Source organism: Apteryx mantelli, chromosome 1 (assembly GCF_036417845.1).
Source record: "Apteryx mantelli isolate bAptMan1 chromosome 1, bAptMan1.hap1, whole genome shotgun sequence".
Classification (NCBI taxonomy): Eukaryota; Metazoa; Chordata; class Aves; order Apterygiformes; family Apterygidae; genus Apteryx; species Apteryx mantelli.
The window spans coordinates 213,405,341-213,430,554 of NC_089978.1; the positions used below are offsets into that span (position 1 = coordinate 213,405,341).

The window sequence follows — 25,214 nt, forward strand, 5'->3', positions numbered from 1 at the left end:
AAGAGGAAGTCGATGAGGCCTTCTACAGACAGCTGGAAGTAGCCTCACGATCCCAGGCCCTGGTTCTCATGGGGGACTTCAACCACCCCGATATCTGCTGGAAAGACAACACAGCTAGGCACAAACAGTCCTGGAGGTTCCTGCAGAGCATTGGTGACAACTTCTTGACACAGGTGGTGGAGGAGCCAACAAGGAGAGGTGTGCTGCTGGACCTCGTACTAACAAACAAAGAAGGACTGGTGGAAGATGTGAAGGTCGGGGGCTGCCTTGGCTGCAGTGACCATGAGATGGTGGAGTTCAGTATCCTGCAAGGAGGCAGCAGGGCACCAAGTAGGATTGCAGCCCTGGACTTCAGGAGAGCAAACTTTGGCCTCTTCAGGGACCTACTTGGAGGAATCCCATGGGTTAGGGCCCTAGAAGGAAGGAGTGTTCAAGAGAGCTGGTTAATATTCAAGCATCACCTCCTCCAGGCTCAAGAGCGGTGCATCCCTATGAGTAGGAAGTCAAGCAAAGGAGGCAGGAGACCTGCATGGATGAGCAAGGAGCTCCTGGCAAAACTCAACCAGAAGAAGGAAGTATACAGAAAGTGGAAAGGGGGACAGGCCACTTGGGAGGAATATAGGAACGTTGTCAGAGTATGCAGGGATGCGACGAGGAAGGCTAAGGCCCATTTGGAATTAAATCTGGCGAGAGATGTCAAGGACAGCAAGAAGGGCTTCTTCAAATACATCAGCAGCAAGAGGAAGACTAGGGAAAATGTGGGCCCTTTGCTGAATGGGGTGGGTGCCCTGGTGACGAAGGATGCAGAGAAGGCAGAGTTACTGAATGCCTTCTTTGCTTCAGTCTTTACTGCTCAGGCCAGCCCTCAGGAACCCCAGATCCTGGAGGCAAGAGAGAAAGTCTGGAGGAAGGAAGACTTTCCCTTGGTGGAGGAGGATCGGGTTAGAGATCATTTAAGCAAACTTGACATCCACAAATCCATGGGCCCTGATGGGATGCACCCACGAGTGCTGAGGGAGCTGGCGGACATTATTGCTAAGCCACTCTCCATCGTCTTTGAAAGGTCATGGAGGACAGGAGAGGTGCCTGAGGACTGGAAGAAAGCCAGTGTCACCCCAGTCTTCAAAAAGGGCAAGAAGGAGGACCCAGGGAACTACAGGCCAGTCAGCCTCACCTCCATCCCTGGAAAGGTGATGGAGCAGCTCACCCTGGAGGCCATCTCCAAGCATGTGGAGGAAAAGAAGGTGATCAGGAGTAGTCAGCATGGCTTTGCCAAGGGGAAATCATGCCTAACCAATCTGATAGCCTTCTATGATGGAATGACTGGCTGGGTAGATGAGGGGAGAGCAGTGGATGTTGTCTACCTAGACTTCAGCAAGGCTTTTGACACTGTCTCCCATAGCATCCTCATAGACAAGCTCAGGAAGTGTGGGTTAGATGAGTGGACAGTGAGGTGGATTGAGAAGTGGCTGAATGGCAGAGCTCAGAGAGTTGTGATCAGCAGTGCAGAGTCTAGTTGGAGGCCTGTAGTTAGCGGTGTCCCCCAGGGGTCAGTCCTGGGTCCAGTCTTGTTCAACTTCTTCATCAGTGACCTGGATGAAGGCACAGAGTGCACCCTCAGCAAGTCTGCTGACGATACAAAACTGGGAGGAGTGGCTGATACGCCAGAGGGCTGTGCTGCCATTCAGAGAGACCTGGACAGGCTGGAGAGGTGGGCGGAGAGGAACCTCATGAAGTTCAACGAAGGCAAGTGCAGGGTCCTGCACCTGGGGAGGAATAACCCCATGCACCAGTACAGGTTGAGGGTTGACCTGCTGGGAAGCAGCTCTGCGGAGAAGGACCTGGGAGTGCTGGTGGACACCAAGTTAAGCATGAGGCAGCAATGTGCCCTTGTGGCCAAGAAGGCCAATGGTATCCTGGGGTGCATCAGGAAGAGTGTTGCCAGCAGGTCGAGGGAGGTGATCCTCCCCCTCTCCTCAGCCCTGGTGAGGCCCCATCTGGAGTACTGCGTCCAGTTCTGGGCTCCCCAGTGCAAGAGGGATGTGGCACTACTGGAGCAAGTCCAGCGAAGGGCTACAAAGATGATGAGGGGACTGGAACATCTCTCTTATGAGGAAAGGCTGAGAGAGCTGGGCCTGTTTAGCCTGGAGAAGAGAAGGCTGAGAGGAGATCTTATCAACGTGTACAAGTATCTGAAGGGAGGGTGTCGAGAGGATGGGACCAGACTCTTTTCAGTGGTGCCGAGCGACAGGACACGAGGCAACGGGCACAAACTGAATCACAGACACTTCCATCTGAACATGAGGAAAAACTTTTTCACTGTGAGGGTGACAGAGCACTGGAACAGGTTGCCCAGAGAGGTTGTGGAGTCTCCTTCTCTGGAGATATTCAAAACGCGCCTGGATGCAATCCTGTGTAATGTGCTCTAGGTGACCCTGCTTGAGCAGGGGGGTTGGACTAGATGATCTCCAGAGGTCCCTTCCAACCTCAGCGATTCTGTGATTCTGTGATTCTGTGATTCCTGTGATAGCAGCTTAACTATTTCCTTGAAAGAACGATTAAAATATATGTACGCGTGTTAAAGGAATTTACACGTGAATAGAAATGAGTGTGGCTATGAATACATGTTGTTACACAACAAGTACAGATGCTTTAAACCAAATCCCATGTTCTTTTTTTCATTTTGTATATCTACTTTTTACAACTAACTAGTTTATCCGGCTAGTACCCCTTCTCACTATCATGAATTACATGTGTTTCACAAAGACATGATGAGCCAAATCATCTTCAGATTAAACTGATTGAAAAAGAGGGTAAATTACATTTGTGATGAATTTGGACCAGTCAACTTGGCAAAACAGCTATTAAAAAAAAAAAAGACTAGCTGTTACTGCCAATTTTCAAAATGAAAAGAAGTTTTGTTCTAGAAATTGAAGGTAGCTTAAGGGAAATTTGTAGAACAAAAAGTACATTTGACAGAAATTAATAGCATACAGTTTAATAACGTCACCTATCAACAGCAACTGAGTTTACTGAGTAAGGCATACAGATTTAGAAAAGGACATGGGAGGTTAGTGGAAAATCATGTACCTTACATAATTTGTAGTGTGCATTATTAATTATTTCTGTTTCTTCTTTCAACTGCTCTGTAAAATCCAGTAAATTAGGCTTTGGGGTAGATGGAGCCAGATGACAAATTCTTATCAGTTATTGTAACCCCCCTGATGTTAGTGAAGATAGGTTAATTAACAGCAACTGAGGCTCTGACTCACTGATTTCAATTAAACAGCCAAAATGGGATATTATCAAGTGTATATTTGATTCTATTAAATTCAAAGTAAAAGTTAAATATAAAGTCTTCCAGAATCACCATGCTAAACATGGATCTTTTTTCCTTCTTGTTATTTTGTCAAGAGAGAGTTGTAGCCATTTTTCATAATTAATTGTTGTTTAGGCAAACAAACGAACAAACAAAAAACTGTATTAATTTCTGAGTAAATGTTGATTAGAAAATTGTCTCGTGTCACAGGAACCAATATGTAAATTACCAGTAGCCCTGGCTGCTTTGCAGAGGAGGGTGTTTGCTAGGTGCAGATGAAGGTCTTGGAAGCTGGAGGGAAAAAATGCCCTTTTGATCACCCAGCTGTTGACACCTTGTAGGATGTCATTCTTTCACAGCATGCCCCATGCACAGGCTCAGTCCCATACTGAGAAGGAAACCTACAGACTGCCTGTGTCAGACAGCTTTGCCACAGTCAAAAGTCCATAGTCAGTGTTCCCCTGGACCTGGAAACAGTCCTTTCCATTTCAGTTCTTTCTGGTCTCTTCCCAGTGAAAATGGATGTGTTGGCTTTCTGCAAGGAAATTAATTTCCTCTAAAATGAATTTACAGTTACCTGTGTGATTAGAAGCTATTAGTAAAGATACTGTATTTTAAGTTATTTAAACCTTAACCCTTTACAGCAATATTTACTTAAATTAAGAGATAAGGAAGTATAACAACACCTCAGAACTGGAGCACAGATTTACTTTCCCAGAGCATTTTCTCAGAATGATGTAATGATAGCATCTAGGTACCAAAGGTTCATACGAAATGAGCTGTGCTAGCGTGTCTGGATTACACAGTGATGTCATAAACTACAGAGGAAAATATTAGGAATGTTGCAAGGCCATCCAGAAGAACCAAAATTAGTGCCATTGAATTCATCTGGTCCCTGCATGGGCAGAGCAGGACTGCTAACACTTTCAGCAATGGTAACATTGGGATGAAGGAGATGGAGAGTCAGAGGCTTAAGAGGAGCTGGTAAAGAAAAGCTGATGAGAAGGAACCGCCAGAGGAATATAAGACCATGGTTCTACAAACACATTTGGCCAGGCTGAATTAAGATGATACCTGATCTTTTTCACATATATCTTATGTCCAATTCTGCCCAAGTTCCCTGTATCATCAAGAGAGAAGGATAGAGGTTTTTGAGGGTTCTTGGAGAAAGACTTTTTTTGACTACATTTAGGCATCAGGTTATGCAGACAAGATCTCCCTCTGCGGATTCGGAAAGTGCCTGCTTCTCCCCACTGACTACACAGAGGAACTGGACCTGCACTGTGGGGACCTCATTCTACACATACTTGAAGACAGCACACGTATTAATGGACTTGACTCTACCCTTAATTCTTGTCCAGGTTCCTTCATCGGAAATAGTCTGTTGTACAAGCTGGATCAGTAAGGCTGAGATATACGCGTTCCCTGTGTTGTTAACTGAGGAAAAGACCACAGTCAATTAGGATAGAAAAGTCAATTGTTTTGCTTTCTGGCTACTCAACAGCCTCATTATTCAGCATTCTGCAAGGCCCTATTAGTCAATGGAAAATGTAGCTAAATGATCCAACTTAAAAATCAATATACAATTATGTATGGGGGATTTAAAGTGATATTTATTTACTTTCTGTAGGAGAACTGAGAGGTTCCCAGAAGCTGTCATTTCTAATCTGTAGTAGGTCAAGGAAATCGCATAATAAATAATGAGCCAATGTGCTCAGCCATAGAACGTAAATTTAGTTTCCTATTAGATCACACACTGCCTAACAAACAGGTCTTATTCCCCCAACATTGATACACAAGTAATTTTATGCACATGAATAGTCTCACTGGCTTTTCACATGCATAAATTTATCTACATGAATGCATGTTTACTTTTCTGTACAGATAGAATTAAGGCCAGATATTTTATTTTAGTCAGACAAGTTAATTGGTTTAACAATATGCAAAAACAAGACTAGATGTTTCAGTAGTTCCTTTTGTATTTAAAAACCTTGAGGTTGTGGATTGTTTGATGCATTGAAATCGGTCATTTTGTTTCATAAATGTTTTTCAGTTCAGGTGCTCATTTCACATGGAAACCTCTTCTTTTCCAAAGTCTTTCAATTAAATTCCTCAAAGAAAACCACATAATGACAGTAACAACGACAGTAACGTGGTAAATTAGTATCATTTCATGTTACAAGCAGCACAAGTTATATATTATATATTTCATGTTTGCATTTGTATCTGAAATGTTCGGAGAAACCTTAGAATAGTTAGGTGGGATCACTTTTAAATGAAGAACGCAACTATTTTAAATACATGAGCCATCTACTTGAACAGGATTATTTTCACCTTTTAATCTTTAGTTTATTTTTCTTGTAAAATATCTATACCAGAATTCAAAAGGTCAGGGCTACTGTCATGGTTTCCTGACTTTATCTTTTATAACCCAATCAAAAAAACAAAACAAAACAAAAAAACCCCCCTGTTATTACTTTTAAATAATTCTGAAAATATTTTCTTAAATTTAGCAACAGGAAAGAAATTAAAATCTCCTAATGAATGCAAGCCAATATGTTCTCTTCTAGTAGAGTGAAAGAAAACCTCCCAGGAGTACAAAATTAAGTAATATATAAATATATGATAGATAAGGTATCACTTTAAAGGGAAACTGGAAATTGATTTCTGATTAAAACAAAACATTAGAAACCACAAAGGTCCCCTTCAGATCAGCATCAGAGTGATTTCTAAAAGTAAGTCATGCTTTTATTTTCTCCAAATGTGTATTTTTACTATGAAAAAAGAAAAAAGAGTGCAAAAAGAAAAGTGAATTAAAAAAATAGAAAATTTAGATAGATACATAAATGATATATGTATATATATATCAGTATATATGTATTATATAAATCAGGTCAACTCAATTTTACATGTAGTAGAGCGCCTCTTAAATAAAAAAATAAAGCATTTCATATTGCCACATGGAAACTGATTAGTTCAGCTTTAGAAAATAGGTATTATTATGAGAAAAATGGTCTGATGAGTAAAGAACTGACTAAAAGAATGATGACAATGGATTGAGTTGAAAGGAAATAAGGGCAGGAGGCAGTTACTCATGGAATTCCTCAAGAAAGCATCAGGCCTTTTCTTATTTCATATATTCTTCAGTAGCCTTGGCAAAAAAAAAACAAAAAACAAAAAACAAAAAAAACCCCCAAAAAACAGCACTCTGCAACAAAAAGTGCAGATGACATGAAGCTGAGAAGCATCACTAATACAAGTGAAGACTGGAAATATGCAGGAAGAATCAAAGAACTCTGAAGACCAGAATTATGAACAGTGAGAGGAAAGGAATATAAATTGATCATAAATAAATATAGACTGTAGAAAAAAAAACAAAAAAACAACACTGAAACATCAGAGTAGCAAGGTTCTGGGAGTAACAACCTTCTTGGAGAAGCTGCATGAAGCATCCCGCAACTCTAGTTACGGCAGAGCAGGACCATTTTATTAAAGGAATAAATGCTACATGAAGTAGTTGTGGGTGAAAATCAGGAATGAGACCGTCCGATGAAGGTGATTCCTGCCAGTGCCAGATCCCTAAGGTTGCTGCGCTCACGCCAACAGCAAGCACTTGAGTGGTCCCATTGAGGTCAATGGCTTTCAGCAGCCCTCCAGGTTTCAACGGAGCCACTCGCATGCTTGACGCAGCGCACGTGCTTAAGCACTTCTGTATCAGTAGGGCCTTTGGTACAAGAAAAGCCCAAGTGTTTTATTAGTGGCATATGTAGCACCAGCAGGATGTAGCAGTATCTGGAGTGAGGGACACCAGCTGACCAGCACGTCGCATAACACTCACTCACTGAATTCGAGTCCTGTGAAAACAGGGATTGCTTCCTTCCTATTTCAAAGGAATAAGAGCTGGGTGGGAGCACCCAGGGGAAAAATATATTGATTTTAAATAGGAATTTGCTGCAGCAAGAGACAGTGATAAAAAAGGACTATTTTCTTTCTTTTTTTTTAATTCTGCATACTAGATTTTTGTTGTATTCACAATTGAAGGAAGAAGAGGGCACTAAAATTACTGCTGCCTTGGCATTCAAATGTTTTAGCAAGGATTTGTGAATCATGCAAACCACAATTCAGAAACATAAATTCATTGATGCGAGTGCATTCCTAATGACAGTCCCTGCTGTAGCCTCCAAAAAAACAAAGACAGATCAAGCTGCAAAACCACTGTCATCCTGGCATTGAGAAACAACACATGCAATGACGTCTCCCTGAGGAGCTCCCCTCCATGAGAAAATAGCCCCTGTGTGAAAAAGGGGGTTGTGACTTAGCCCACCGTGATCATAAAGCAGATGCAGTAAAGGGGGCGACATAATCCAAAAACATTGAATTAAGTCAGAAAATAGTTTAATCCCAGCTTTGCCACTGCCCTGCTATATGTTACACTCAGGTCTCAGTTTTCCCACCAGTGAACGGAAAGTAATATGACTTAATTTTTTCCTGTTTTCTAAGCACAAAGTAATTCATAGTGGAAAAAATGAAGAGCAAAGAAAAACAGCAAGATCAAGCAGCACAGAGGAAATACATGACGGTGTTCCAACGAAATAAGACAAAAAGATGAAGGCTGTCACACTGTGACATAAGACAATATCATAAATATCACAGTCCAATACCATAAAAGTAAGTGTTCATAGATTGCTTCCTGAGAACCAGGACATTTGTCACTCCTCTCCTGACCTGGGATCATTTCACTGAAAATTACTGCAAGCACTAGAAATGTATTGATTTCCTCAACAACTGTCAGAAAGAATTTCATGCTTTTTTAGTATTATTTTGCTGAAAACAAAAGAGTGTTTTAATTAATGGGAAATGGAGCTGATTTTAGCATACCATGCGTGTGTACCAGTTGGTCTCTAAATACCTCACATCTGTTACACTCATGCGTCTGGTATGGGAAGTTCACAACTCAGGGAACTGCACAGATTGTTCTCACATACAAATCCTAAGAGGAAGGTTACCCTAAGCAGTTCTTGTATCTGGCTCCCGCTGTACTTGCCGTACGCTGGAATTCAAAATTTTAAAGTCGTCACTAAGCAAAGGAAGTAAATACATCTATGTTCCTTATCTGAATTTCTCCCTGTATTAAAAAACCTGAATAGAAAGTCTTTAGAATTAGATTTGCAATTTAGGTTTCTTTTTAACAGTTTTATCAAGGTATCAAGGTTTAGTTAACCCTCAGGCACAATTAGACACCCCTAAAAGCCAGGAAGGTACCCTTAAATATCTTTTTCTTTGGTATCTGCCAGGGGCCTTCTTCCTGCTTTCAACAGGTATTTGTACCTCTGGCACACTGATTCCCATATGGGAAATATACTTCCAGGGAGACATTTGACAAGGCTTTCCAATTCCAATTATTTTATAGTAGCAGAAAATTGGATTTCTGAAAGATACAACACGATATATATAGTGAGGGAGGTGTGTGTGTGGGGGGAGGATATGGGGATTGATTTGCTTTGATTTATAACACCCTGGAGAGGAAAGTGCCAGGGTCAGGATATTGCATTCTTTATTTTCACGGTGCCGTCAGTCTGAGCAAAGTGCACTGGAAGTCAGAGGGACATAACAGTTGTGTATCTGGATGCTGCACTTCCCAGACTGTCGGTAATTTAAATTCGGCAGGTGGCTGTTAGGAAGTAACCTCTGATTAGAACCAAATAGGCTTTTTTATATTGCATCTGTGTGAGTATAAAGTGAGATCTCAATGTGCCACAGTTCTTATCTTAAAGTTTGATCTTCTATCAATAACAATGTTAAAAAAAAAAGGCCAATCTTTCCAATATTTAAGGGGTTATATTTAAAGTACATTTTCAGAGGTATATTATGAGCATATGTGAAAACTTAAAGAAAATGGACCAGATGTTGATTTCATTTACACTGAAATAATCTTGAAAAACTTCAGTGCATTCACACTTGATTTTCCACAGTGTAACACAGTAGATTTTAGTCTGCAGTCTGTTTCTCCCAAACAGAAATTGTACATCATGGTTTTTAGGGCAAATGGCATTGCGCCTTACGTGTTTATCACTTCAGATTGAAAACAAATCCTACCTTTGAAAAACTCGGGACCTGGTACGAGCAAGAATTTTCAGACAGCAGGATACTGATTGTTCTTTATACCAAAACATATCGGGAAAACATGAAAAAGGCAGAGGATGTTTATGGAAAAAGTAATTTACGGCAACAATGCAAAAGGAAATAATAGAGACACTTTCCTCCACCTAGAATTGCTATCATTATTGTTTACAGACTGCAGGCTTCATGTTTTGCTGCAGTCCGTTGTTTTGTGTTGGTAAACACTGTTTAAAGCTTCCGCTTTTTCTACACAGGTGCTAAATTCAGGTTTGTCAAACAACGTTGTGGACTCCAACGGCTTTCACAGGTTCAGAACACCAGTTACGTAGCTCAGCAGCAAGAACGCTCCAAGGACTACCAAGCACAAAGTTATCACCTCTGTCTCAAGGGGTCCCTAAGCTGAAGTATCATTATAACTTACGCTCTTCCTTCAGTATCTGCTGCTGGCCGTCTTGGGCAGTAGGACACTAAGCTGAATGGAGACCTACTAGAACCAGTCTTGTTCTGTTGTAAATGACAGGTAAGATGGTTTCTGTTTCTGTGAATTCTGGGAGGAAGAGAAATACTGCAAAACATATGGAAATGATCTCTGATAAGAAGCAGAGATCTTTTGGTGCCAAAATCATCACCATCAGCATGCAGACAACACCCTGTGAACAAATTCTCCTTGTGAGGAAGGGCAAACCGTGCCCAGGTCAAATAACAGCCTCACCCTGATCCTTTCCTCAGAACTGTCTTTACTAATGGAGATTCAGGACAAACCAGCACAAACCCACATGGCCTCATGACCGTCCTCCTCCCTTGTCACTTGGCTGATTTTAGACTGTTTATCCAGAGCTTTCCAGTCCTCATGTCTTCACGTCCAAGACCTCAGAAATCTTCAAAGGCTCCTTCTGTGTGACTCTTTGGCCCCTGCTCACATCCCCTTGGAAGCCTTTTTCTCCTGACAGGCAAAGAAAGCCTCTTCTCCTTAACGTTTCACCCTCAGACTCATCTACGTCTTTTCCTAAGAGGCAGAAAGCTAAATTCTTTTAAGGCACAGGATAAGAAGCAGGTATTCAGTAAGGAAGGACCAGTCTCCGTGTTACTGGGTTTCAGGGCTACATAAAGCAGCTCAGATTTTGTATATATTCCTTGAGGCTCTGGCGTGAAGGCAGAACCGAAGCCTTGCTTCAAAGCTGGCTAAATTCCCACTGCGTTCAGTCCTAATTGAGATAACACTTACACGGACAGACAGAAGGTTTCCTGGGGCAATGAAGGTAAAATTAGGTTCCTAACTGATGAGGGTATTTTTTTTAATAAATGTATATATACACATATGTGTGTGTGTGTGTGTGTGTGCGCGCGTGTGTGTGTGTATAGGTATATACACTATACACACACACACACACACAATTTTTATTACCAAATGCACACAATTAAAGTCAACCTAAAAGGAGATTAAAAGATAAGTCACAAGACAGTTGCACCTGGTAATACCCAAAAAAACAGTAACAATTGCAAATTAAGGATGCTCCGAGCGACAATAATTTGCGACCTGGTGCCAATACCCACTGAGCAGATCAAAACAAGCTGTTGCAAAGCTGCTATTGGGACCTGACACGTTTATCTCTTTGGCCCACATGTGGCTGTGTCTTCTCGCACTGACAGCTCCTGCAGGTTGGCAGCGTTTCAAGAGCTTGTCGGCCCTTGATAGCATTCCTATTCCCGCAGAGATGGGCGGGCCGCGCTGCCGATCGCACCCTGATAATAGTGCTGACACAGAACCCTGCCTGCACGGCCAGCAACCACAGGAGCTGCGGAGAAGGTGTGGAATTGCCCTGCGGCTCTTTCATAGCATTTACCCAGCTGACCACATTCTGCATGCAGTGTTTATTTAGTTTTCAAATAGTAAAACAGCAAAGACTGTAGGCAAACTGATAGGAAAATTCTAAGTACCAAAGTCATCATTCCAGCAGGCTCTTAGAAAATAAGATTCCTATAGAATTTCTTCTCCAGCTGCTAACGCTATTAAACATGTTTCTTTTTAAACTGTTCTTCTACTGGTTATGACATAGTTGTCTTCAAATTTATTGTCTACATTTGGAACACTGTGACAAATATAAACTGCTGCTCTTTTGTGCCTTCTTTCCCTGAACAAACTTCTTTTCTTTATTTTATTCATAAGAATGAACCACAAATCCTCCTGTTTATAAATAGCTTGCAACACTTGTCAGGCATCTCAGGATCTTTCAGGAAAAGGCTATGGTACAGATTATGTTGTTCCTGCAACAGGAGGTGTAGGCTTCTTTTCAGTACAAGTTCATAGAAATTATATTCTTGCTACAGAAAAATGATTATCCTTTGTTAAGCATTAGATATTTGTAGACTGCTAGCATTTTAGTCCTTTGCAGTCTTCTTCCCTTTGGGAGGACTTTTCTGTTATGCTATGGTAATTACTGTTGCTTTATAATAAGGTTTGCAAGCACTGCAGTGGAAACTGGGTGGATTTTTTTCAAGATGCCAGCTAAGGAAGTTTTCCACCAATTATACAATATATTGAATAAAAATTACAATGATTTAAGAAAACGTGAACTCAAAAAGAACTATTGTTTTATTTCATTAGGAAAAAATACACCAGGAAATAAAACCATAACCTAATATATGTAAGTTAAATTAACTAAGTTAGGTAAATAATTAGGTTATAAAAAGGAAGTTATTAAATGATATATATACATACACGGATATATCGTTATATTACAGAAGGGAACAGGATACGATGCTCTGGATGTTTTTTTAAATACTATTGCAGAAATTTCTGAATATACAGTATCAGACTCCACAGTATAATTTTGCCAAGTGATTATATCCACAGAAGGGGATATTCTGAGACTAAACTGTTTCAGACTTAGACTTTGCTTTTTAGGTGTATTGCTAGTATCCTAATACAACAGATCTCTGAAACTGAGAGCTTCTTTAGACCTCTCTGGATACACCCAGCATACAGTATTACACTGTTAACCCTCAGTTTTGTTTCAAAGAAAGAAAAGAAAAAAACCAAAACATTGCACAAGTTTCAAAGCTGCTACATCTGCCTCACCCCCTCAGCTCGTTGTCTTTTAACCCTCCTTCTCCAGAGTCATTAATAAACCTCTCATTTACAGGAAGAAATTTAATATTCTAATTAACTGCTTCTATCTTCAGTGGCTACCTAGAATCCAATATTTTTTTTTTTCCGAAGCCTCTTATTCCAAAGAGTACAAAGGACACACTTCAGACCCTCATCGCCCCGACATGTGTGGTTTCCTCGCACTGGGAAAGCCTGGAAACGAGCCGCCTGGCCCAGCGCCAACCCAAACCGCGGTGAGTCTAAACACAGCGCGGGCGAACGACACCGCGCTGCTACCGGCGCTGCCCCGCAGCATCGCGGCCCCCGCGCGACCGTCATCGACCTGAGCAGCTCCTGCCCCCCAGCTCTGCCATCACCAACATGTTTCGACCGGCCCCAGACAGATGAACCAAAGAGCATCGTTTGTGGCACATTGTCTCATGTGACCCAAAAGGGCGAATTTGTGAAGTTGCTGATTAGCCACAGAGACCGTGGGAAGCAGCACACCATGATGCGTTGCAAAGCTTTTGAGCCTGTTTCAGCTGTTTAAATATAGTTTGCCTCAATGTCTTATCCTAAAAGTTAAAGACATCCTGAACAGTTAAACTGAGAAGTAGGCAGAGGGAAACATATCTGAACCTCCAGACTCTTCTTTCTTTAGGCCAGATACACAATTGTTTATGAATTTTATTCTCTTCTTTCAGGTTGCCACAGGTATCTAGGCATACATTTTCTATTCAAATTCTCATTCAAATACAGAGTTTTTGTCCTACAATATCTGCATTGAATGACGTTGCCTGATTTTGCATTAATTCTCTTGGCTCAAACTGTGTTCTGTGCTTCTTAAAAAAGCACAATGTCCATAGTAATCAGCGATGGTCTGGCGAAAGTGAATGTAACCAGCTTTACCAGCGGGTCTGATGGTACAAGGTGCTGACGCTTCCAGAAAGCTCTGGACTAATCAATCCCCGCTGAACATGATGGGAGGTGACAGCTCTCAGCATCTCTCAGGAGGTAAGCAGCACCCCACAGAAAGAGAAATCCACTTTTCACACAAAAAAAATTGTTTTCCACAAAAAGCCTATGCCAGAAGTCAATCTGTAGCCTGAAAATCTGAAACATGAATAATGTGGTTACCCCTAAAACATCCTGAAAAGGTGACATTTTTTGAGCAAACTACTGAGTTGGGAGATGGAAGTTAACTGTTTGATAAAGCTTTCTAGGGAAGAAATGTCCTGAAATGCTCAGAATCTGAGTTTTAAAGAAACTGGCATACGGATCATTGCAGAAGTTAAAATAAGATACTCCGTTTGGTACTAGAAACTGTTCTATGCAATGGCAGCAGGTGTTGCATTCAAACATGTGGAGCAAAATTCTCTCCTGTTACACCTGCTAAGTCCCCGGGCTTCAGTCGTATTAGTTCAGGCTCAGTTACACTTTAGAACTGACAGCAGAATATAGTCATTCAAAACCTCCTGCTTGTGCTTAAAGAATGTATAAAACACAGCTGAGAATTTAAATTTTCTTCGATAAGTAGCATATCTGTAACAACCAGGAAAGCAGTTTTCATGTGTGTTCCTATACAGGCATCTGTTTTTTATATATAGCAGTCAATCGTGCTTTCCTGCACAAAAGCACCAGTTCGGCATGTCTACTAGAAATACTGAAGGCTAAATTGCCATTCTATTATCCAGAGTTAACATGTTGTCGCAGAGTACAGGCAAGGGAGAGGTATAATAGATCCCAGTGGAAGCTTCTCCTATCATTACTCATTCTAAATATTAATACAAACGTTAATATGAAAATTGCCACTAACATCCTCATTATAATTTAAACCATCAAAATTGCCTCTGCGCTGAGTAATAGCACAGTAATGCAAACCCAGGGATGTCAGGAAGCAAGGAAAGACCTGTCTTGAGTTATCTTCTTTCAAATGCTCTCCTTTGAGAAGGGTGTCCATAACACAGGAGAAAGTAATAAACAAACACTCTGAGCTGCACCTTTGCCTATTTGCTGATGCTTTGTTTTTCCTGCTCTGCAGAGGACCTGCAAGGCAAAGGTGATTTACCTGTTGCAGGACTTCAGTCTCACAGGAGATCACATACCATGAGAAATTCAGTTTATTAAAGATAATCCATGTGACAATGGGAAGGGAGATTATTAAATCCTGGTACAACGCTTTGCATGGTGAATGTCAGTTACCCAATGAAGCCAAAAAAAGAAAAAAAAAGAGAAGAAAGGCCAAAATTGAATTTATCAGATGAAATCTGTGGAAAATAAACTGACCTTTTTTACATTTTTGTTTAAATCAATCAAGTTGAGCAGGAAGATGTGGTCTTTAGCCCCGATTAGCAGCCGGCCTCTCTCCTCATCTAGCAGCAGGGTTCGAAAATCAAGCCCCTCTGTTGAGCCCAGGAATGGGATGCAGCTGTTTGAAAGCAGCAAGTCTGTGGGAAAATGAAGAAAATCTTTATAATCAAAATGTTTACATATGACTCATTGGTGTCTTTTATAAATATATGCAACCAGCATGGAGTATGCCGGTGAGATAACTGCAGTCTTAGAGTCTTGTCTTTCTAGGGTCATAATACAGTGCCTTGGTTTTCTTTGGGGATTTTTACTTTCAAATTGGGTAATATTTACATTCACAAAAGATTTTTCTATATGAAACTTACTTAATAAATTATATATATGACATAAAGGAATTACATCCTTATTAATTAGAAACAAAAAAAGACAGAACTTTGAAATATATGCACCACACTGTTTCTCCATTGTAAGATAATTAATGTATGTTTATATCACCATACTGATGGATACACATAAACAAGGATCAGTATCTCAGTATTTGATGCTCAACATATAAAGCCACAAAGTATGCAAACACCAACAGAGAACAGTAAGGAGATGGAAGCAGCAGGTTATATGGATACAAAGGATCGGGAGAAGGAGGCAACCATAATGTGTATAAAAAGTTTGACATAAAGCTCAGTTTGTCCATTGTCTAATATTAATTGTTGATGGCAACATGGAGAATTACTACATTAAGGACCATATTATTATCATTATCATTACCATATTAAGAATATATTATCATCACCCATTGAGAGCAGGTATATCCCTACGGCACGGTACCAAAACGGGGGTGATTTAGAGGCATATTAAGGTCAGCATCCAGTAGCAGTGTCACTTCTACGGTCCTGGGGACTCTGCCCTCCTTTTGGAGGTGACGATGGGTGGATTTTCCTGCATCCTTACCTGCTCTGCTGGGGAAGTCAGAACATAGCTCTGGCTATAGCTTGTTTAATTTACCATGAAACCTTTCCCTATTAAAAGCACAAATTTTCGGCACTTAAATTTTACTGTGATTTAATAGTGGCTTCCAATCTCCTTCAAGAGGTAATTAAGAAAAATATGTTTTTGTATGAAACTACTGAAAGAATCTATACTTCTCCTATAAAAAAAGCTAAAGGGCCATAAAATAAGAAGTCTGAAACTCTTTGCTTAATGAAGACTCTGTGGACCAAATTCTGGATGAGGACACAAAAAACGTATAGAAAAGAGCACAACGAGAGTATAGTCATGTTGGGCAGCTGCTAGTTTGGGGTGAACAGAAATAAACATGTGAATCAGTTCTTCCACAAGTAAATTCTCCAAGCTAAACTATTCATAAATCTTGGGACAGAAAAGCAAATCCTGTATTTAATCAAATATCAAATTAAGGGTATTTCCACCTTCCTGGCACTGGTCAGATAGTCTATCCTTCCTGCTAGAGAGGATAGGCTTACTCAGATCAGCACAAGTTATTTACACTCCCTGATCGTGACAAAAACCAGGGTCAATGTTTTGCTGAGAAATTTCAGAATTGATCAAAATGCAGAGAAAATACCCTTTTGTTCTAAGGTCTCTCACAAACTGTGTGACAGGAAAATCAATATTAAGTCCTGTTTTGGGGTAATAAACAGTACTGAGGGAGAAAAAAAAAAAAAAGCATTATTCAGCCGACTACCTGGCATATAATTATTACAATTATTATTTAGCTCTGTCACTTCTATTTAAGTTTGTGTGATTTTTGCCTGGCTTGCTGCTGAGTGTTGTAAGTGTACAATCTGAAAATAAATTGTATTGTGCTGCAGCTCCTATTCCCCTAGGTGATATTTATTTGGCAGGACTTTGAAAAATCTTACCTCACATTGGAAAATTAAATCAAATGTTAAGCTCCACACCGCTTTGCACCAGTACTGTCCTTACTCGCATATCTTCTGTGCAGCCAAAGATGCTGTCAGTGTTTTGCAAATTAGTAACACTTTAAAAGATCTGCTTATTAATTGATAGCAAGATTACTCAGGGCAAATAGCATGGTTTTATAAACACATAAGTCCCATCCAAACTACTTCTTAGCCTAGAACCGCCTGAAGAACAGCAAAGGCTGAAGAACAACAAAGCCAGCATAACAAATAAACACAAATTTTCTGAAAGAAAAGGAAAAGGCTCCCTAGACCCTAGACTTTCAAAGTTTAGCTCACTCTACTAATGTGTTTTCACCCAGTAAGAAAAAAGGATTTAGTCCTCCTGACACATTTGTTTATTGGGTTCTCCGTTATGGGGCAGCCACTTCTAGGAACAATACGTTTTTTCTTTTTAATCCTGCTAATTTTTGTGTGTGAGGTAAGTATGTCATCATTAGACATCATACTCAATACAGACCTCATTCCCTGCTTTTCTAGACTGGAAATTCTTGGTACTGGGTGTAATGGAGCAATCAATCGAGAGAAGATCCTTTGATGCTGACCGCGGCTTAGTGGGAGGTTTATGTCAGTGATAGCTCCCTTGGGCTACTCAAACTTGTCTCAGCTGAAATTCAAAGTATTGTTTATCAGCTGAGTGTCACTTGAGCGCATCATTTCTGAGTAAACTTCTTCTTCCTCTTCTTTGCCCATGACACTTTTGATGATGTAAGAGCTGGCTGCATTGCAAGTCTGTCTGGTCCATCGTATATATAAATAAATGCCTCAAAAATTTTGCTGTCTAGATTAAATCCCCATTTAACGGCAGTTTGTTACACTTAGTAGATAGCATAGAGGGAGGAAAAGGAACATGGGATGACAATATACAGTACTTAGTCCTTCGTAGGCATTAACTTATGAATAAACAGGAGAGAGTCCTTAATTTCACAGGCTACTGTATTTCAGCAACTCATATCACCCTCTGTTATGTTAGTCCTAAACCTCCTCTGAGGACAGACTTCCAGTCATATCACAGTGCTGGGCTGTGTGGCATGGGTAACTCAGATGCAGAGTGAGCTCTCACTCCATCCATAGGAATTTGATCTTAATAAGGAGAAAAGAAACGTTCGCACAGACCCACTACACTATTCAGTTTCATTGTCTGGAGTCATGCAGTCCATTAGTCTTTGTAAGTGTGACACTTGCCTTGCCAAAATATATAGACCTAGTTCTCCACATAACTGAAAGATGACTGAGACACTGCTTTCCAATTCCTATTTCTTTTTTAATCGGAAGGAAAGGTCTCTGACATGAGCATCCCAAAAGGACAACAGTCATCTATTGCTCAACTTTTCTAGTATTTCTCAGCAAAGAATCACCTAGGATAGCCAGAAAGGGAAGGGAAAAAGTTGTCTCATGACTGAAATGCCCAACTGGGAACGAGCATTGCACAGTGCCTTGTACAGATATTTGTCTCACTGCGTCATAAGGAAAGCATCTGTAAAATGGTCCAAATTGAAATGACAGCATTCCTCACTGATTTTTTATTTTTTTTTAACTGACATAAACAATAACTCAGACTGCAAAGTGGTGAAGAATCAGGTTTGCAATGGTTTTGTCCAGTTATTTACTATCTACTGAAAAGAGATTGGAAATAAGAGTCTGAGCATGGCCACTGATAAGATTAAAACTGAAATTTGACCTAATAAAATCTGTCAAGTAAACATTAACAGGGAACTGATTAAATTACAGCCAAATTAATCACTGTACTCACTCAACAAAAACAATCCGACCTTAGGGCTTGAAATTACCCTTCATGGTTAGATATGTTAAATTTCATCAAGGATATTACCCTGAAAAAAATTACCATGAAAACATGACTTGTCCATTGAGGTTCAAGAGAAGATATATTCTGCTTAGAGAAACTTGTTGATTTGAATCACTGTATCTCTGTAGATAGCCCAAAATGGAAATAGCATTCTCACAGTGCACAGAAACAAAATTTGTTACAAGGATGATCTTTTACGAGTGCATTTTCAGCATTCAGTTTATAATGTGTTTGCTGTTTTACTAAAGATTACTTTTTTTTTCCTCACAGGCTCCAGTCTGGCCATCAAACAAGTACTCAGCAAACTCCCTACCTGGGTTAATGTTTCATTCCTTAGTAGTAGAGGCTTAAATAGTCACTGTTTTTCTTCATTTATAAAAGCGTCTCAGTAGAACTGGCTCACAACAGCTCTACCGTTACTTACATGATCTACAATAGCAGAGCCATAGCAAAAGTCTCCTAATGAAAAACTGTCATTCTGTTCTGGTAATATTCATTTATACATTTATATTTCATATTTCAACTTCTTAGCCTCAAGGTGTGCCCTTGAGGACTGTGCTTTCCCTCCTCGACTCCGGCATGGCGTAAGCATACAGATATCTGGAACCTGTTTGGTCAAGACTCAGAACTGCTGTCGTGGCCAATCACAGAAAGTTCTCTAAATTATGGGCTAGGCCTAAACTGGGGGAAGAGATCTCCTAAATCTGTTTCTACACATCTACATCTAACGATATCTTTGAAGGACCCTAAATTTAAAGTCTACATATGTATAATTCTGTAATTTTTCCATATAGTCAAGAACAAAATGTTATGTCATTTTCCTCCAGATAGGAACAAGCCCTATAACTTATTGCCAATACCCATGACAATTTGCATGGGTATTGTCCTCCACTAAATTGCTGGGGTAAAGAAATCTCCATATAACATTAATGCAACAATTTACTTAGCTTCTAAAGTATTTTGAGTTTAAAAGATGCAATTGACCCCAGATGCATGTGTATGAAGGCAAAAAGAGTAATTTCACTGTACTACCAATCTCTACTACTTATTGCAAGAAGCAAGTTATATTTTATTTAATTGCATCTTACCGTAGACAATGAGGATTTGTTGTACATGGCATTTGGCTCTTTTTGCTATACAAGGAATTTAACTAGGTGGTGAGGAAAATGTTATATCAGGGGAAAAACAGTAGTGCCTTTCCAAAAGGATGTGGATTACTAGGAGCACAGAAAACTTGATTTGTTGTTGGCACAATAGTGTGTCAAAATCTTGCTTCTCTTTCAAAATAGGCCTCAAACCTTCTCTTACTCCATCACATACTTTGAGATTAAGCACTTCTGTTCCTCTTTCAGAATTAAATTGTCTCCCAGGAGGGGTTTAGTCTAGGAAGGTGACGCAGGAGAAAGAACTTTCTCAAAGATTGCTCCAAAATTCAGGAACTCTCTGCCATAGAACTTAAAGCATATCAAGGTATTTCTACTTTAAGCTTCAGGCACTTCTTTGGGGTTGTTCAGCAATCAATAAAATAAGAAACACTCCCCAAATCTATATTTGCAAATATTTATTGAGAGACGTCAAATTTGTCAGCATTTTCCAACCCAGAAAATCCAAAGTAATTAACATAGCTCCATCGTGCACTGTGCTTCTCGAACCATTATTACAGTCAGTGGTAGCTAAACTAGAATTATATCTATTGCAATGCTGCCAAGACTTCTTATCAGGAATGGGCTGATCATCTTATCTTCAGATATGCTTTGCAGTGGCTATTCCACCCCTAAATAAAAATTATGTAATTCATATCAAATCATATTGCCCTGGGGGACCTTCTTCTGTTTCATATCAGTTCAGTTGAAAGGAGGCACTCCTCTGAGATCAGAATTGAGACCACTGACTTTTAATTAGTCCATCTACTTCAGAGCCTGGCATGTAATCAGTCTATGGTGCTGGCAGCATGTATTCTGAATATGGAAAAATTGTAATGCTGCAGAACAAAATATACGCTAACCACCAAAAATACATCCCATTTAATCTTGGGCTAAACAATTCTCACTTATGTTTATGAAAGTATATTTTAGTTGTGTTTTAACTCCAAACAAATTTGACTAGTGAAACAGCTGCACAAATAACTTGTAAAGTGTTATTATTGCAGAGATGATTAAAAGCTGCTTTGTGACTTCATGTTATTGGTGAAAAAGGCAAAGGCCCAGTTCACAAACTTCACAGAGCCAAACCAAATAATTAGCTTTAGACAGCACAAATGAAAATGTAGCCGAGTGAAACGTTTGTTTTTTCTGAAGAAGACCTAAGGCCATGGATTTGCACAGGTTCCCTTTTCCTAAGTAGTTTATCTTTCTTGCATAATTGCCAAAGAAAGCAAATTCAGTGTTGTTTCCAAGGATAAATTAAGTTACTGATTTTTTTCTCTCTTTTTTATTTTTTAATGATACTGTAGATATTAGAAGGTTATGCAATACAAATTTAATTCAGTGCAAATGAGTTGCAAGTGTATGAAGTTCGGTACAGTATCAACACTGTTGAACACATACCTGTTCATTAGGAATGCCTTGTTCTTTAATGGACTTAAATGGTAACCAAATCTCCTCTCCAAATGAAAGGCAGACCATGCAAATAAGGGTCCTATCACTTCTGTTTCCTCATTGTCAAGTGTCAGGACTGAACTTGCCTGTTTTAAACTTCACCTCTCCTAGATCCTTAACCTGGCTGCAAGTCTCATGTGTGACAAGTCATTAATCTGAGTTTTGTAACTGAAATTAACTTTCTTCCTCCTCCATCAGATTTAAAATTCCCTTCAAAGTATCCTGAAAGTGCAGGAATCTTATTCTATAAGAGCATAAAATTCTCTTATTTCTAGTGGAGTAAAATTTCAGGCCATTGTTGAAGGTGGAGGTCCATTTTCTTCTTGGCTATTCTTGACTTAACAGAACAGGAGTTGCTAACTTGACTGGAAAACAAGCTCCATTCCTATTTTTTAATTTTTTATTTCAGTGACTGCATGAAGCAGGCAAGGGAAAACCTTTGCCTTTTTCGGAGGAAGACGGTCACTCAGCTGGCCAATTTCCAAACTGATTTCGAAAGGCAAAGAGGCTATGAATTCTCTGACCCTGGAAAAAGGCAGCTTTAGATTAGCTGTGCTGCTCCCATTCTTTCTAGTTAGAATTTTAAATTTCAGACATCTTGCACCAACCAAGAGTCCTCTTAACCTGCCCTGCCATAAGTCCTTTCCTCATGCCTTAATTACCCTTTCTCAGCAAATCAAATATATAGATAGCAACAGAGAGCTGATGATAGGCTTCAGGTGGAAATAATGGCAAAACCCTCTTTGATTGACTTATTCAAATAGGCTGAATTAAATACATTGATTTTGAATCAGTTTTGCTGCTACGACTAGCCTACCATCTCATCTCACAAACTTTCCAGCTACTTTTAAGTGCATAATCACATGATCTCCAGTTCAAATGGCATGAACCCTATGAAGGACGTAGCCACAGAGAATTAAGTGTGGAGATCAGCCTGTACTGAGGAACAGGCAGCACAAACAACATGCACTGACAGTAGGTTGGACCTAGTAAAGTCTAGCAACAAAATCATTGCATTAACTTCCATGAATGAACACACTCCACTACGCAGCCGTGGACTTACTCTTTCTCACTTGGACAGAGATGTGTATTGCACTTTGCAAGTAAATTCAGGTGTTAAAAATGTAACATGAAGATTATATTTAGCAGTTTTAGGCACACAGTTCTTCCTTTGTCAAACTATAGTATGTAAAATTATATGCAGTATTACCCATCGTTTCAAAACAGATGACAGTCATTATATTACATTTGCCTTCAAAATAGCATCAGCCTTTCATTTCAGACCTTATGTTCTTCAGGGTGACCCAAAAATGGCTAGAGTATTTTCAAGCACCTGTAACTGCAAATTGCAAGCAACTTCATCCTCAGAGAAACTTCTGAGAACACTATTTTTTTTCTGAGGATGAAACAGGACTTGGGGGCAGACAAAGCAGTTCTCTGCAACGTCTTATGGCGCATATTCCTTTAGGCTGAAAAAACAACAGCAGGTTGTGCAATTTCTTTCATCTGTGCTATTTGGTAGCAGCTGTACAGAACATGACACATTTTTAAATCCTTACTCAGTTTTTACTCTGCAGATAAAATTCCAAGCTTCGGAAGTAAAACACTTGAAACAAGAAATCTGGATTTGGATCAATAATTTCCTTGACAGTACGGATAGGTGCTGCCAGATCTTTTTAGGAGTCTGACCAACTTTAGTCAGACCTGCTCTCTCAGACTGTGTGTCTGACACCAGGGTTTGCTTCATCGGGCTACACCTGCTGTGTATGAAACATACTGTTTTTAAAAGGTCACATTTCCCAATAATACTTTCACTTCAACATTTTCTTACCACGTTCGAATGTATTTGCCAACTTCCTAATGACAGTATTGTTCCTAACAAACCAGACAAGGCTAAAAGATGAGAGACCTTGGACTGCAGTGACATAAACAACTCTGTTGTAATAAAAGTGTCAAATAACATGGACTTGTGAAGCACATTAATATCGGTTCTGACGGGCTTAGCAGAGATGCACAGTAGCACAAGCTATTCCCAAGGAAGGCAAGCTGACAGTGCAAAGGAGAGTTAATATCAGTCAGATTTACTTGCTTAGTTACCTCGTTAGCACTTTCAGTGCCGTCTGTTTTTATGGCTTGAAAGAACAGTTCACAGACAGACGACTCCAGCTGTGTTCCCTACCACTGCTGTTGCTGAAAACTATCTGTAATTTTTATTCGAGCGTAATTGTATGCTACACAACAGTTGTATCCAGAGCCTGCGAGCAACACAGATTTTTACACAAGTGTTCCAGAGCTGTACGTCCCACCCTTCCTCATCCTCCTCATTCAAACGCACATGCACAAACCCCAGCTCTCATCCAGACTCAGAGCCAGATCCTCAGTTTAACCACTGGGACCTGTAATAATTTTATCAGCTGAGCATCCAGCCCTGAGCACATAGCAAGAAGCTGTGGGGACTATTCCTCTAGCAGACTCCAAGCATTGGACCAGAGCCCTGACAAGCTGTATGGCTGGACTGTAATGCTGAATAAGGTATAGAGATGAAGTCCTAACTATTAACAGCATGCGTCCTAGCCAAAGATCTGACAAGGGCTGGAGCTGATGCAAGAAAAAGGGCAGGTCCACGCATCTGGGAGCAGATGAGGAGGGAAAGAAGTGCATATGTGTGTTTGGGGAGAAGGGTAGAGGGAGGGACGCTTCCTCCTGTCAGAAGCAGCACGCTCTCATATTGGCTCAGCTGCCATGAAACCACTGTCTGAGAGAGCCTGTAAGACCTCTTAAGTGCTGATGGTCCTTCAACGCCCTTCCCACAGTCCCCTGGAGGGCAGGCAAATTTCCTCGTAACCGACTTCGAAAATATCTTCTGGTTTCAGATCGACCAAGACAGGTCCTGATGAACAGAGAAGCCAAACGGATACAGTAAAGTAGGTAGGATCAGGTCTGTACCAATTCAGCTGCTCCTCAAAGCGCAAATGCAACATTTGGCACCGGAGAAGGAGCAACAGCAGGAGGGAGTGACTGTGCAGGAAGGGAGGGGAAGGGCAGGAACCTCCGAGAGCAGATTTACCTGTCGGCAGATTAGACACTTCCTCTGCTGGCAGCAAATCTGCTGTACGAGGTTCCTGCTTGCTCCCACCACACGTAACTGTTTGTTCCTGTCCCCGCAGAGGGGTTCCCCGTCTGGCTCGGGCCAGATAAATTGTTTTCCATGCTCAGAGCCATGCTCTGAATGAGGGAGGAGAACTTTTATAATGATGGTGGGACTCATAATAATATTTGATGGTGGGAGTCATCATAATATTTCAGCTGTTTCTTCCAGCTACTGGTTCAACTCTCAAGGCAAAGCATTAAACTGCTATAGAAATACTACTTACACTAAACCACTATAGAATTGCAGTTCAGAGATGCAGTATTCCCTAGGTCAGTTAGTCATTATCTGGGCTAACTGTGCAGAATCGATACTCTCTGATAGAACTGTGATATTTAAATGTAGAGAATGACTGTTTTTGAGAAACTTTGAATATTCAGGAAAAGATTTTTCTCCTTATATGGTTTTTCCAGTTTTCATTCCCAGATATGCAAATAGACACATTTTATTTGATTAAAAAGCAAGCAGGTATAGCAAGGTGATTCAATTAACTATTATGAAGGCAGGTTTCCCCAGTAGTGGTGCACTGATAATTGGAAAGGGCCACTTCCAGCAATGAAAATAAAAACGATTCACATTATAATAGCTCAGACTATTGTAATGTTCACTCATGGCAAAGGGAAATATAATTATCAGTAATACTTTCTGATACTGACAGAACTTAAGTTCTTATAAAACCATTGAAATCAGAGGTCCCTGAATTTCTACATTAATTCTCTTCTATGTTAGTTGTTTGTTTTGGAGCTGTGCCCAGCAGCCTCAGTCAGATCCAGCCCAACTTGCAGATGTGTAGGTGGACCCAGTCTCTGCCTTGTAGACTTCCTAGGCAACATTAAGAAAGGAATGCACTACCTAGAAGATACAGGGCAAGGGATATCAGAGATTTAT

General features: G+C 40.3%; 1 protein-coding gene across 6 annotated transcripts in view; it reads right to left on the bottom strand.

The window, feature by feature from the left end:
• The window catches only part of SEMA3D (semaphorin 3D), a 148,261-nt gene that overhangs the window by 68,336 nt on the left and 54,711 nt on the right, over positions 1 to 25,214 (bottom strand). For all 6 annotated transcript variants that reach the window (XM_067316894.1, XM_067316904.1, XM_067316902.1 and 3 more), the window contains one exon: positions 14,814 to 14,974. In XM_067316894.1, the coding sequence (XP_067172995.1) occupies positions 14,814 to 14,974 (161 nt within the window). The remainder of the gene's footprint in view (positions 1 to 14,813; positions 14,975 to 25,214) is intronic.